The 15,874-nt window shown below is 39.0% G+C and overlaps 1 protein-coding gene across 1 annotated transcript in view; it reads left to right on the forward strand.

Annotated features, from left to right (window-relative positions):
• GREB1L (growth regulation by estrogen in breast cancer-like) overlaps nt 1-15,874 on the forward strand; it is a gene marked incomplete at its 3' end in the record, with an annotated part of 54,984 nt that overhangs the window by 13,019 nt on the left and 26,091 nt on the right. The window contains exons 5-10 of the mRNA XM_010194004.1: nt 1,499-1,621; nt 5,117-5,251; nt 7,134-7,271; nt 7,613-7,732; nt 9,500-9,637; nt 11,765-11,950. Coding sequence (XP_010192306.1) covers nt 1,499-1,621; nt 5,117-5,251; nt 7,134-7,271; nt 7,613-7,732; nt 9,500-9,637; nt 11,765-11,950 — 840 coding nt within the window. The remainder of the gene's footprint in view (nt 1-1,498; nt 1,622-5,116; nt 5,252-7,133; nt 7,272-7,612; nt 7,733-9,499; nt 9,638-11,764; nt 11,951-15,874) is intronic.

A 15,874-nucleotide genomic window follows, 5' to 3' on the forward strand; every position in this document is an offset into this window, starting at 1 on the left:
TACTCTTGCCATTTACCGTGTATTTTTATACTTGGGTTTACTCCCTAATGGAGCAGCCTTTGCAATGTTGTTGTGTGCTAAAGAGATGACACTGATGACCCCGAGGCAAGGTAACCACAGGGTCTGCTATTGGAGAATGCAAGTTCTTGAAGCTAGAGCCATGCAGAGACTCAAGGATCCTTGAGAATGGTTTACCTGTTTGCTCTCTGAGTTAGTGTATATGCAGGCTGCCTGTCATCCTCAGCTGTGGTCTCACTCAGGAAAGACAGAGTTCGACCTTGCGCCTGCTGTTCCAAAGAGAGAGATGTGAGGAGAGGAGAAGGTCCACAGGAGGAGTGACACGCATCTCAAGAGTCACATCCTCATGTGAATGGCAGCATGACACCAGAGAGAGATGATTATCACCGAGCTGTATGAGTGATTATAGTACTGTATCAGTTCGTAGTTCAAAGGGATCCTGGTTTCAGCTGCTCTTCTCAATTACGAGTATAATTAACTACTCCTCTGGAGTGGACGTGGTTTTCAGCTGCATTTTTCACAAAAACTACAGAAAGATTGAAATTGCCAGCCTCTTTTTGAGGTTCCAAAGACAGTAAAAGGAAACCTTATTTTAATTTTGGAATCTTTTTTTCTGAAACTCATCCCTTATGCTTATGCAGTAAATGCTGTCAGAGGTAACACACGTGAAAAACTACTTAAAACCTTCTTCTGATTGCGAATGTAAAGTTGTGGAAGAGGCAGATACTAGGATCACTTTTGGTTATATACTGAATGTAAGTGTTTTAAGCACCCATCAAAGTTTAGAAAACAGACCAAGAAATGACCTCATAGGCATTATTTTGATAGACTCTATTCCCCATATTGATACAATCCATCTGGTAAACCTTTGCCCTTTACTTATGTTAAAGGTCTAATTAAAAAAAGAGAAATGCTCTTAAACATCCCTTCCTCTTCAAACAAAACCAGATTAGATCTCAGTTTAAAAAATGGATTAATGTGTAATTTTTAAGGTCACTTTCTCCTCCCTCAACTCAGTTTTCATCCAGACAGACACCCTCAGCACTGAGATATCCCTGAATGTTTTGTGGAGGCATACTAAGAATGTGGGTTTCAGCACAATTTCTCCTTTTAAAGGACAACATACGACGGTTTCTATAAAGGTTGTGCCACAGAAGTCACCGAGTGTTTCCTGGGATATGTCCAACACCTTCAAATCTCTTGGAAGCTGCAAGCTGCAGGCTCTTGCCATTTTGCAGCATCTGGTCTGTATTTGCCTGACCCTCTGAGCAGCCCCCAGAGAGTTTTTCTTAATTAGAAGACTAAGTTGACTAAACTGCGAGAGCCGTATTTTCCTTGAATGCTGCCATTTGCCACTGTTTGTTGTACGTGCTGTGTGTGTGCTTTTAACGTTGTTGTCACCTTTCGCTGCCATGTTGCTGAACTGTCGCTACTGGAAGGCAGGCCTTGTTAATATGTACTGTAGGTGCTTCGTTTGCAGAATGTAGAAGCAGGCAATCATCTGCTGCTAGCCTCTCTGCTAAACCAAATCCTTCGGTGTCACCGTCCGCGACCCCAGAGGGTGGATCAGCTAATGGATACAAATCAGGGTTCACTCAGACAGGTAGGAGCTGAAAGTGCTATAAAGATAAACCATTGGGGGTGGTAAGTTACCTCAGATATTATTGGTTCAGGGATGCTGTAAGCAACTGCGTATTTACCTCAAACCGTGTATAGATTACAGCAGGGAGGATGCCTTTCCAAATTTGCTTTGGGGAAGATGAAGACTCAGGTGAAGGTTAGCTTAGTCCTCATAAGAATAGTCAATTAAAAAGTATTAAAAGATCTTTTGATTAATTTATTTGATTCTGTGTCTCCCTGTTTCATTTAACTTTTTATGAATGACAAAAAAAATTCAAATTAGTATATAGACTAGGTCATTTGTTTTGAAAAGAAAAAGAAAATCTCCTTTTGAGGTTGGGGGTGCAGCTTTTATTTATTTGCTTGCTTATTTATTTATTTATTTAAATTGTGTTTCACACAAGGGTGTACTTAGGATAGTAATTTCCCCATACACCCACAGTGGTATTGTGTTAATGTGAGTTAACGTGCATCTCTTAACTGTTCTAGAAAGTCATTAATGACATACTTAAACAAGGAAAGACTATAAAAATCAAATGGACATTGGCTGACAAAGAAGTAGCGCCTTAATTTCATTTATTTATTTACTTATTGCAGATAACCAAGGTGCTTTTCTTTGAGCTTATTTTATCATTGCTTTATTGTAGCTTCATCTATGCTGTTATATGCTTTTGTGTCTGTTTGTGCTATTTCTTGAAAAATTAAAAACAGGATAAAACTTTCTGTTAGTTGTAATTGGTTGATATGCATGCACCAGAACATAGATTTCTCTAGAGGAGTATGAAATGCAGATGAAGGAAGAAGATTGCTAAAATAGTTCTTCCACTTACAAAGTATGTTAAAAAGAAATAAATGAAAAACAAACCCAAAAGCTGAACATACGCATTGTTATGACAATACAATCACTGAGCAGTATGTTCAGAGGCACTTTCCCCAGGTGGTCAGCCCTTTCCCTGTGTGGGAAGCTGTGTGCATTAGGCTTTGGTGAAAATGAAATCGGAGCGTTGTTTAAGCATCTGCATTTCATTGCATGATCCATTGGCTTCCAGATCCTGGCATGAGAAATGTGCAGATGCATGAGAACCTCTTTATTTGGAACAAGAAGTGATCCGATATTTGCACAGCTTTGTCTTCTATTGTACCTGCCAAGTTAATAGATACACCTTTTATGGACTGCTTTCTCCTTATCACTCACTGTGGTCTTCAGTCTGCCTGGGGTTTCTGTGTGTCACTGTTTGTACTCTTAGGTCACGGTTGTCAAAACCTTTTCATCTCCTTCTGCTGTTATCTTCTGGTGAAGATAATGCCACATGCATACATATAAATCCCCTGGGACTGGGGATGGGGGGAGGGCACCTTTTTCTGGTGGCGTGAATTCTGACTTGTGTTGCCTATGATGGAGGCCTGACTTTTTCTCTCCTAGGCTCTGTATAGCTGCTTGTAACTTGAGATGAATTCTTAGTTATTTTAAAACAGGAGCACTTATTAGCAAGTTGCTTTCTGAAATTGATCTCAGTTTATTGTCAACTCATACCCATTTTTTCCCTGTAAAGTTCTGTAAATATTTCTGTTTTCTGCCCTTTTAAGTGAGCAGCTCAGTCTCCAGTTTCTAGAAAGACATCTGTAGGTAGACAGTTATGAATACAGACAGAGTACTGCACTGAAATGGTAATTTCATGGTGGGAATTAAAGCACAAGAGAATTTTGAAATACCATAGTTAAAGTTGACAGCACGGTGTGGCCATGACATGACAGTCAAGTGTCAGGTCCCACTTTCAAAATGTTGGGCATGGGATGATGTAGTTCCATTGCAGAGAAGAGGTGATGCAAAAATGGCTGAAACCTTCAACTGTATAAAAAATTCAGTTTTAGGTAGACACACAAGAGGGAAAACTTCAATTCAGCTGCTAAAAGAGTGTTAAGCGACTAGAATCAGGGGTTTACAATAGAAAGATGAACAGTTTAAATAACTGGTAGCGCTACAAGTTCTGCTTAGGTACCAGTGTAATGTTTACACATATACCAGCCACGTCTGCGTTCGTAGATAAAATTTCAAGAGGATGTGTTAGAACTAGAGAGAAGAAAAAACAACCAAACAAAAAACACAACCAAAACTAAACCAACCAAACAAACACAAAAAAAAAAACCCCACACAACAAAGCTTCTGGACAGTTTACTTTGAGGAAAGCTTTAACACTATGTGTTTGCTACATAATTTTTAATGAGAGGCCAGCATCTTTTTCCAAAGCCCCTGCCCTGGTGGTCTGCTCTGTTAGCCATTCAGCAGATTTCCTGTGAATGCAGAGGAGTTTTTTCTGGTGGAGCAGTCAGCAGCAGTAGAGGCTTCTGTGTTGGTTCCCCATCTCAGTGACTCCGTCTGACAAAGCAGACTCTCCTCCCCACCCTCCTTCACCAAATGGTGCATGGCCTGAGGGGGAGTGCATTTGGCAGATCAAGTTGGTCTTTGCCTTCTGTTTTTCTTCCCTGGCTGTTTTACTAGCACATTTGTAGGTGAACTTAGCCTACTTGGCCTACTTGTTGCAAACTACTCTCTGGACAGATGCTGAGTTAATATTCTTTCACCCCTGCTATAGGAATTTGCATTTGAAAGTGTATCGTCTGAATGCCCATTTTTTCTTGAAGTAAATTGCAGATATTAAATGCCTGATGTTAAAGTAAGGGGCTGCATGCTGAGAGCTTTGGAATCAGTTCTGATTTACAGTTTTATACTGGTCAAATATTAGAATTCGTGTGTTCTTCAGTTTATGTGTCTACAAAATAGCGCTAATATTTTGCAGCCTTGGTAAAATGCTCTGGGGAGTTGTTGTCTGTTAATTCATGCAAGAGTTTGGGTTCAGATATCCTTAATTTTTTACCCAGACTTATAAATGGACGTATGTTTTTCATAGCCTTATAGACAGTAGTGCTGCAAGGAGGTTATGTATTTGATATTTTTTCTGCCCTAAGTCAAGCTCAGCTGTGTCTGTCAGAGATTCGATAACTTGTTCTTGAAATCTCAGGTGGTGGAAATTCCACAGCCTCTTTAGGCAACTTATTCCAGTGCTTATTCCTTTTGCTTGTTGAGGACAAGTCAGATAAGCTCTTTGCCTTAGCTTTCTCATCTGTAACATGGGATAGCTGTGTTTATTCACCTATCCCACAGGGGTATTTTGAAGAGCAATGAGATAGCCCTTCTTAAATTTAAAATAGGTTTCATATGTATGTGAATACAAAATATTGTGAAAGAGATCAATCAGTAGATTGAGGTTCTGTAGAAATGCCCAGTTAAATGTTTGTTACAACTCCTAAAAGATACTGATACATGATAATTTCTTAGAACTGTAAAAAAAATAAGTGCAGTATATGCAGAGATGAATTTAGCTAAATGTGTATGACTCTTCATGTGTATATAATATAAATTGCACATAAATATGTATAATTTTTAATCATTACTTAATTAAACAACTTATTTTCTCAGATTCTTCAGTATTCAGTCCAGCGAAATCATCTTCTGCCGTTAACTTAAGTGGATCTCAAGACCCACCCCGGAACAAGAACGTTGTGAAACCTCTTGCTCTGTCAGTACAACTTGTAGGAAAGGCATTTGCTGCAGGTATGGCTTTGCCTTCCAGGACAGCTGAGGAATTACCAGCTTAGCAGCCAAGAAATAAGGGAGTCATCCTTTTGGTAGAAAAAGTTCTCCAGAACTCTCATGTTCTTGCAGTCCTCTGCACAGAAAATTTCCATGGCCATGCTGTCCCAAAGTGAGCCACACCTTGGCTTTCAGATTTGGCATTCTGGTAAATGTGCATGTCACATCCCTCTTTGCACTTCCTAAGGTATCTAGGAGAGCGTAAAAGACACCTCTTGATATGACAGTGATTCTTGCCCAAGAAACTGAAAGCTCTGTGTTGTTCTGCATTTGTATAGTTCCTACAGATACATTTAATGGAATTTAGTCTCATTTGAAGGAGTTTTAGTATCTGTGCTGTTTTAATTATTTATTTCTGTAGTGTGTGTTTAATAAATTAGAACCCTCAGCTGTGGCATCTAAATCCCTCACTGGTTCTCTGTTGCAATATTCTGATTGTTTTCTATATTTAAATGGTTAATCTTTTAAGCAATGAAAAAAAATTTATCACAGTTATTACAGGGAAGTATGCTTGAATAAGAAAAATACAAATTTATTTGATTTATATATGTACATGAGCATTATGTTTTGTACATGATGTATCTGCTATTTTATAAAATATATATTGTTATATATACATATTATTATGTTGTATTTAATGAATCACTAATAGTTCTTTGCGTAAAACACCTTTTGCCCCTCCATACTTGTATAAGAAAGACAATTTATCACGCACTGAAATTACTTCCCACCGTTTCAACCACTTCTGTAACTGACCCACATCCAGCATATCTGTCCATACCAAATAATTGATTCCAAGTACAGATGGGGAGCTTACAACGGGCAAGTGATGTCACTCAAATTTTTCTAGTTGGCAACCTGAGAATCTTGTGCCTGAACTTACTTGGATGACTGCAGCTGGAGAGTTCCACATTACATTGTTTTAAACCAAATACACCCATCTCAAACTCTTTCTGTTGCAGCTGACATCAGCAAGGTGATGCACCATCTCCTGGTGTTGCTCTTGGAATATGTTCCTGGGAGCGAAATTCTTGTGGAGCTGGCAGATATGACAAGGAGCTGTAGTCCCCACTGGGCTCCATGTCTGCTGTATGCCATTTTTTTTTTCCTCCTGCAAAATTAGGTTCTGAAAAGAACAAGAAGCAGCTCAGAAGTGTGCAGATAATTTCTTGTGATCCTCAGCTGATTATTTAATGATCTCGATATAGCGGGTCCTGCCAGGGTGACTGGCTTGCTGGGACTGGAGGGTTGTCTTAGGCAGAGGTAGCAAAATTAGGCATGGCAGACCATGTATACTTTACAGTGAACTGCCCTGTCTTCCCTGCCCAGTCTCCTTTGCTAAGACTTCAGATGAGGACCTTGTAGTGTATTACTGTGTATGGCACACGGGTGACTCGGGACAAAACATATAGATGCACCAAAGTGGCTTAGAAATCTTTACAAACTGAATGAATGATGTGCATTTTTTTTTTAACTTTCAGTGTCTAAAAAAATGTCTCGCAAACTTCCCAATATATTTGTGTGTGTGTGTGTGTGTGTGTGTGTGTGTGTGTGTGTGTGTGTGATTTTCTGTGTAATTTTGGTGGGATTTGTTTTGAATTTTTTTCTTCCACCTATCCTCCCCACCCTGAAATCTGGACACTCCATTTCAATGTTAGGATTTTGCAGCCTGTGCCCAAATTACTCTCTGCCAAGTACCCTTCATGCTTTCCCTGGAGTCTGTTTCTTTCAGTCACCCATCTTGCCCTGTTCTTTTGTGTCTGCATGCGGCTGTATTATTTTGTTTGTTTGTTTGTTTTCAAAATTGTCTCAAGCCACACACTCTGTATTTTATTATACTCAGCTCCTCTTTCACTGCGTGCCACTGATGTTGCTAATGGAAACGCTAATGGAGGAAGAAATAATGTATTGAGTTCTACAGTCTCTCGGCCAGTGCCTCACTCAACATCTCCAAGCCCTGGCTGTGCAGCTGGAGACCAAGGTAAAGAAAACCTCTCTGCTCTTTTATTTTAAGCTGCACTGGCTGCTGAGCCTGAAATCCATGATTTTGTTTTTCTTCCCATTGTGGCTGTTTCTGCATTTCAGTACTTACAGAGCCATTTGATTTTTGGCGTGACCATTAATGGTAATGCCGAACTTTTTGACACAGGTAACAACATTTTTCACATCATAGTCTGGCTTCATGTAAATCTAGATGTAAACCTCTGGCGCTGAGTGGTGTGATACCAACTCAACACCAGTGGGAGATGGAAATACGGAAAAAATGAAATCTGATAATTTGGGATGGTGAAGTTTAGAATTAGTTTTTACTTTCCTTCTCAGCATCGATGTCCAGTTCTGGACCACCAAAGAAACGTCACCGGGGATGGTCTCCTGGGTCCCCAGTCCCTCCTCCTGGTTTAACAGTACCTGTTCCTACCATTCGGCCTTCGGCAAGAACAGGTAAAACTTGAATAATACAGAGATGTCATTTGTAAAAAAACTGTACTGAGCCAGACCAATAGCCCTGTGCCGCTTCTTTTAAGTGTTGAAAAAATATAACTGAAAATATAACAGAAAATATAACTGAGCTTTTTGAAGTAGTTAAGGACACCATGGAGAGATTCAGATGCCCCAGAAAAGCACATGTGATTGCCTGGTCCTTGTTGTCATAATCTAAGATGGAACATAGGGAAAGTAAAACTACTGAGGGAGAGAGAGGAAAGGAAGATGTGAATAATATGAATAAAAATCCAAGGCTATCTAAGTCCCTAAATGTAACTCAACTCTTCTGAAATTGTGCAGGTGTATGGATATACGAATATATTTGAAGGATTTCCATTAGCCTTCACTTTGAGTGTTGTCTGTCAGCCTGGCGTGGCCTGCTACAGAAAACCATACACTCTGTTCCCACACAGGAAAACCAGCTTTATATAATTTTGCCTAACAAAGGACACTGATATCCACTAAGTCATAGTTATAAGCATAAAGTTTGTGAGGCCAAATGTCTGCTGTGTGTGGAAAAGCTGTAGAAAGGGTAGGTAACATCATGGTATGAAATAGGATTAATTACGAGTATGTGTGAATACTCATCAATATCCATGTAGGTACCTCTTTATACACCACTATTAATAAAACTGTTCACTATTTAAGCACTTTTCAGTTGTAGGATTCAGCATGCTTTGTAAAGGGGCATAAACAATTATTCCTGTCTCTATAGAGTAAGAGAATAAACATATAAGGAACAAAAAAAGCCATTTGTCAACATGCAAAATCTATTTTTTACTCTGCTTTGGAGGGCATGGTTTTGAGATATTTGGAATTAATTTTCAGATAATACTCATCATAGAAAGAAGGGTTACCTGGTAGTGCAGGCCTGTCTACTTGAGCACCTCAAATCAACCGCAGCTTTTGTAGGTTTCTAGCTTCAGAGACCTGCTGAAGATACCTGATACAAGGCAGTCTCCCCCTTTTTGTTGAGTTTGTTTCCACCAGTCTACCACCTCTGTTGTGTACTCCCATTTTCCATGAGTCTTTCATAGTACTTTTTTCATTGGATAAACAACTTCTACTGCTAAAACATATGCGCTCATTCATACTGCCTTTGATGCTTTTCTGTTGATGAAATTGTTTGAAAAATCTATTACAAACCACCCAATGAAGCCTGAGAAACTTCTGAAGCAGACCTCACACTGAGACCTAATTACAGATTACAAAATTCTTGCACTTAGTTTCTTTTTACTTGTGAAAGCTGCTCTTGCTCTTTCATGACTAGAGCCTAATTTTTATCCTTGTAGCAACTGTCTAAGGACAGCTTTGAGATTTTGGCCTGTATCTGTTTTTCTTACCTACGTATATTGTAGGTCAGAAGTCAGAGCAGTCTCTGCCTTTGTATTGAGAAGGGAGCATTGAGAGGTAGCCTCCGTCTTGGAGGTGGCCTTTTGGCTTAGTACTTGGCTTTGTTTAAAGATGCATATTCAAACCTGTGTTTTCCTCTCTCATTCCCACCAACAATTCAGTGGTCAGAAAAAGTTTTATTTTCGAGGTGGGGCTACAGGAGGGTATAGGCTCTTAATTTAAATTACTTAAAACTATAGCAGGAAATGCAGAGACCTTTTGAATTTTATTACTGTTAGTGATCTGCAGTAATTTTTTTTATTTGTTCATATGGCCAAATCACAGTATGAGCCTTTTAGTAATGGAAGCTTCTCTTTTTTTTTTATTTTATAGAGCCTCTTTTGTCAGTCCCAGTTCCTCAATCCATGTTAACTGGAATTTTACAGCCTCAACCCATCCCAGCAGGGGAGACTGTAATAGTTCCTGAAAACCTGCTGAATAACTCGGGAGTCAGACCAGTGATTCTGATAGGTAAGTCTTACTCTGGGGTATCAAATGCTGTGTTTTGAACAAATACATGCTCTCCTAGGGGAAACGGGGTTTTTATTTCTTTTTGTTGGTTCTGGCATTCAGTACAATATGAAGTCAGTTTGTCACAGATAGTTTGCTTTAGTTGCTCAACATTTAAAATTGGAAGTTAGGCGATTACTGGAGAACCTGATTTGCGGACAGGTCACGTCTTGGTCAGATTTATACAAAACCTCTGGCCAAATGGAAGTTTTGTACTAAAATAAGATTTTTGTAAAATCCAAGAATAGAAGTATTTCCATGTAATGAAAGTAGCTTTCCAGCGTAAACAACTTACAAAACAAGCAGACATTTCCTGCAGCATTTATAGTGCAGATCTTGAAGCCCAGGAATTCTGCATGAGAACCAGAAAATTGATTTGAGCTCACTAATGAGAAGTAAATCATACTAATTTTTTGTCATTTATGGTCCATACTTCTTGGAAGCAACTGAGATAAGAGGTCAGGCTTTTAAAATCCTTCAGCTGTATGAAGTACATTGTTAACCCTTAGAAAGACATTGCTTTTACTTTAAAAGTATGACTCATAATTTGAATAACCCTTTCAACCTGAGCTATTTGAGCATACTATGTAACAAAAGATGGGTCAGCTAGTACTGACAAAATTTTGATGAGTGATTTTTTAACTCTAAATCTCTTCTCAGTCTACCATAGCACAGATGGGTGTATAAATAGATTCTGTTAATAGAACTGTTAAGGTTGGTAAAGACCTTTAAGATCATCAAGTCCAGCCATTATCTAACTCTACCATGCCCACTTCTAAGCCATGTCCCTGAGCACCATATCTAGATGACTTTTAAATACATCCAAGGATGGTGATTCAAGCACTGCCCTGGGCAGCCTGTTTCAGTCTTTGATAACCCTTTCAGTGTGGAAGTTTTTCCTAATGTCTAACCAAAACCTCCCCTGGCATAACTTAATGCCATTTCCTTTGGTCCTCTCAGTTGTAGCTTTTGAGAAGAGACCTCCACCCACCTCTCTACGACCTCATTTCAGGTAGTTGTAGAAGTAAAGTAGCTTCAGTGTTAACAGAGCATGCCTATCAATTCCACCCATATAATAGTTTATCATTCCTGAAGAAATGGAGAAGTTCTCAAAGTCCTCACTTGCAAAGATAATCCTAATACACACAGTTACCAGGGAATTACTGAGGCCATCCATCTACACTAGTAAATCCATCAGGAGTAAGATTATACTTCTGGTTTGTTTTGCTCAGTGTTTTTTTTTTCCAGAAGCCTACTCTAAAGCTCTAGTGTGGTGCTCTAATGGTTTTCAGAGAAACACTTCCTTATGAAAGATGAGGGTGCTTACAGTCATCAGCTTAAGTGCAAATTGAATGCAGCCCTTAGGCTCTTGGAGAGTTGCCAGCATAGTCTTCAGTTAGGCTAAATGTTACTGGCCCTGAGAAACAGCCTCCTATTAATAGCACAGAACCAGATGTACCCAAATGGATGAGTTTGGCAAAATCCGTCTGGAAATTTTTTTAAAAAATGAAAACATTCTCAAGGAGAAGAGGAGTTGGCCTGTGCTCATGTGCTTTACCTTGCAGAACAGCGTGTTTGGCTGTTAATGTTTATTTACCCTGTTTATGAAAACAGAATGGAAACGTGGCAAAACAGTGAAATCAATCACAGCAATACCACAGTGGTTGAATCAATACTAACGTGACTTACGCTGCTTTTATAATGATAAGATCAATGTACTTTTGCTTCCATTGATTTTTCTTTTTTGTACACTCTATTATGGAGAATCTGTATTTAAAGGTCAGGGTAAGACCCAAGTAGATAATATTCTCATTTGTATTTGGATAATAGTAATTATTATCCTGCTGGTATGCAGTCATTGTTAGTTTTTGCAAATCTATGTGATCATTTGTTGTAAAACACAGCAAGGGAGCACTGGCTTATCTCATTTATTTTGTAAGCAATTATAATGCCAAGAACATTCAGTGATACAGTAGATTTTGCAAGGTAACGTTAAGGAGAAGTTTGGAAATGTAAACATCATGCAAGATTTCAAGTCATGGCTTATTTTGTGAATTTCTGGGTTTATTTCTGTTTCTTTTATCAAAGGCTATGGCACTTTACCTTATTTTTATGGAAATGTTGGTGATATTGTGGTAAGCCCCTTGCTGGTGAATTGCTACAAGATTCCACAGCTGGAAAACAAGGATTTGGATCTCCTGGGTTTGACTAGCAGTCAACTGCTAAGTGTGGAAAATATGATCCTTCTAACTATTCAATATCTTGTCCAACTAGGTAAGTAATTTGTCATAAGCACTTCTTTTAATTTGTGACTGTCTCTTTTTCTGCCCACCTTCTTTATGTCCGGTTCAGAGCCAATTTTCTGGCTATTTTTGTGGCTGGAAGAGGTAAGTGGCTCCATCTAGTGCATGTGACTTTGCTACTTTGTTCATCAGGCTGAAGAAGCGAAGTGAATTTCAAGGCTGATACTGCTTCTGCTCTCCATCTGGGGATTGACCAGGTCACCTTTGTGAAAATGGATTTGCAATGCAGATAACTCATTTGCTTAGGGTATCAAACCATCAGTTATCACAGCTTTTTCTAAGGACACTCGGTCTGTTTTATTCAGTTTTGTGACAAATGCTGGCAGATGTGTGATGGTCATCATTGTTTTGGTGACAGCACCGTTTACATGAAAACCACATTTGTTATTCAGGCTAAGGCGAGTGATTCAGTGAATATCTCATTCTTGTAAATGTTTTTGAAATGGACTCTTTGCAAGTTTGAGAGCAAACCAGCAAACAGCATTTTCTTTCTCTTGTTGCAGGTCCAGACTTTTTCCCCCTGCCTTAGAGCAAAATGCGGCAGTGTTAACAGTAAGGTTTTAGAAGTTTAGAAGAAGAATTATGCAGGATAGTGTTGGGAAACTTCTCACAGCAGTCTCAGTCTTCTGTATTTGAAAAGATGCTGCTTACCATAAAGGAGTGTGAGATGGCTTTTGTGAAGAGCACGCTGCTTTTCCCATACTGCGTTTCTGCCAGGGCATCTGTAATACAGAATGACATGAAATGTGCAAATGCTTCAAAAGATGCACAGCTGGCAATAACCCTATCGTCTGGGGAACAAATGTGCTGTGTGCAGGTTTTACCCTTGGATTCTTGTGCTTTGCTCTCCTCCTTTGATGCAGTAGTGTTACAGACAGGAAGGAGGCCACCTTCTCTATTGTAATACTCTGAGCTGTTTGCTTTATTCACCATTCTCTGCTTCAGTAGTCCATTGGATGTCAGGTTAGAGCTGACAGAGGGTTTCTTTATATTTTTTTTTACAGGTTGAATGTTTTTCTGTTGCCCTGTTGCCCTTCTCTCAGTGGGCTTATATTTGTTATTTGAGGTTTTCATCTTCATTGGGAAGTTAGTAGAGTCTGAATGTTAAAACCAGCTGTTTCACACAACTATGGATTGATAGAGGCAGCTTGCAAATTTCCTGCAGAGAAACACGTAGCCATCCAATACAGCACTTCCAATTAAAAATAAACTATTTATTGAAACTTATCTGAGTCAGTGAACCACACTCCATGAGCAAATCCAACCTTAGATGGATGCAGCAAGTCTATGCTTGCTGCAAACCAGAGGAGCCTTCATGCAAAGCTTCTGGAGCTGAGCTGTGTCTAGTGAGCACCGTGCCTTCAGCGTAGAGCAGTTCCCTTATTAGCAGGTGTTTAGTTTGGCTTCTGTTCTTAGCTGGGCAAAGCTGAATAATTTTCCATTTGGGCTTATGTGGAGGTGGGTGCCGGCACTGTAAGATGAAAGCCTAATTGAGGAGAAAAGTAAAACCATTCTGCGGAGCACGGGGGTCAAAACAAGTTGCGGGTTTGAGTATTACTACAAACTTAAAACTGTTGGAATTGTGACAGTTGCACTGAACTGTAGCCTTTATCCCATTTTGTAAACCCAGAGCAGATTAAAGATGATTGGAGGGGAGCCAGCTTCAAAAGTTTTTGATGAGGAGAAGGGTAAAATGCACACATAAATGAATAGTTTTTCATGAGAGCCTCGTTTTTTCTTGAGAAAGTGGGAGTGAAAAAATATTCTTTCTTCCAGTATGTATTGTGGAAGAGTAAGATAAAGGCAAAGATTAAAAAAGCCCACAAAAAGATGAAATACGTACTGATTCTTGCCTGGTTTTTTCATATCTCACTATTTGTACAAAATATGTTTGCAGATGACCATGATCATAGATTGTAAGAGTGTGATTTATGAAAGTGCTCCTTTTTTGAAAAAAGGACTTATCTGAGAATTCCTTTCAGTTTTCCTGTGAGATTATGACAACATTCTTAATTGTGGTATAATGCTGTTGTGTTGCCAGAAATCAGCTGAGCACTCTCGCAATTACAAATCAAAGCAAACAAAATAAATGCATTTCTGATGCTTTCATTTTAAGCCTACTATGAAGACTACACACAGTTAAAGCTATGATTGTGAGCCGCAGCGCTATAAATAAGTTCTACTGACTATGATAAAGAAACAAGTAAAAAAAGATCATGAGGTTTGTTTGATTTCAGTGGGTTTTTTATCATTTGTCTCCCTGTACTTACTCAGATTTCACATTTGTTGTCTTTGGCAGCATTCATCAGGAGGTATTCTCAGACCTTGTTTTTATACCTCAAACTGCCCATATTTGCAGCATGGGTTACCTTCTATCATTTGTAATGGTCTGGTTTTTACTGTTGTTTCTACAGACACAATCTCATCCTACCCAGTGCTAAGGTCTGTGTTTCAGTTTTTTAGCTGTGGAAGATTTCTGGATCCTCTGTTATCTCCCTGTCTAGAATGACAAAATTGTTGTGGTATGTTTGGATCTCTTTGCGTGTGTACTGTGACACCCAGGGGTGTTTTGTAGCATCAGTATCTGAATGCACGTCCAGACTCAAGGCAGGAGCAAACTCTGTCTTCAGTGGAAGGGATGTCCAGACACTCAGAGCAGGAGCTGGTTATTCCAGCACTTCTCCTGATCTTACATGGTTGGAGGAGTTCTTCTCTGTGAGGTGCACCGTGAAGTGTGTCTACCCAGAAATGAATATTTGAGTATGTTGTCTTAAACTGTAGGAGCCTTTGGAGGCACAACTACATTAATGGGATCTTTTTCACATACTAATATTTTATGGTGTTACTTGTTTCGCAGATTTGTTTTCTGAAGTTGAGATGATCCTTTGCATACTTATTTCTGTAGAGAAGCTTCCAAATATTCCCTTTTAACCTTGACAGATGCCTATATATGTATTTATGAAACTTCTCACAATCAAAATCAGTATCTATCATTTTGTCTTCCAACTCAACTGCTATTTGTTCTGTTCTTTTTCTGGATAGTTGTAGAGAAAGACTGCCATGAGCCAAGTGTGGCATTAAACACTTAACTAATTTCAAAATATTTCCTTAACAGTGCCCTTCTCATAACTAACTATATTTTAAAAAGTTTTTCTGTTATAAACCAACTGAATGAAATTGTGTGTTCTCCTACAGAAGTTTTCCATTTGTACAATTTATTTTCATTTTCTTGGATTCATGATGACCCCTGTGTCTAGAGCTGGTATCTTAAGTAAACTCCTTCAAACGGCAAAAGCTTGTTTTTATTTCTTTTGTGGTTGAGATGTTGTAGGCAGAGTTCATTTCTGCAGAGGAAGATTTATCTCTCTGTCAATAAATGTCTGCTTTTTTCTGTTTCAAGCTCTTCAAAGTTCTGGAATGTGTGATGCTCTCTTAGAAGGGAAAAGAAAACATATTTACAAAAAAGGAGAACTATAAAGAGAGAACTACAAGTCTGTAGTTGTCCTACCATCTTATGGTTACTGGATGGTGACACTTGCCTTATGTTACTTCACAGAAAGGCAAAATGACAACAGGCAGCTGTTTTTACAGATCTGTACTGTAGGTTATTTACCCACTCCCTGCTCTGCTTCTCACACAACCCTTCTGTTTCCTTTTTTTTCACTGCCTATTTTGCTTGTTTTCTTTGGCCCTGAAAGAAAACATAAAACCGAAAACCCAACATTTCACGTATCTCTGATATTTAAGCCACCCCTTTTTGTCATAGAAAAGCAAGCTGCTAAAGTGTGAAGCTGTCTCCTTTGGCACTGACATGAGATTTTGACAATTTCAGCTATCTGGGGGACAGATGCTAAGACAGCTTATATTTCTGTTTTCCAATTCAAGTTTGCAATAC

This window comes from Mesitornis unicolor, unplaced genomic scaffold (assembly GCF_000695765.1).
Source record: "Mesitornis unicolor isolate BGI_N332 unplaced genomic scaffold, ASM69576v1 scaffold26831, whole genome shotgun sequence".
NCBI lineage: Eukaryota > Metazoa > Chordata > Aves > Mesitornithiformes > Mesitornithidae > Mesitornis > Mesitornis unicolor.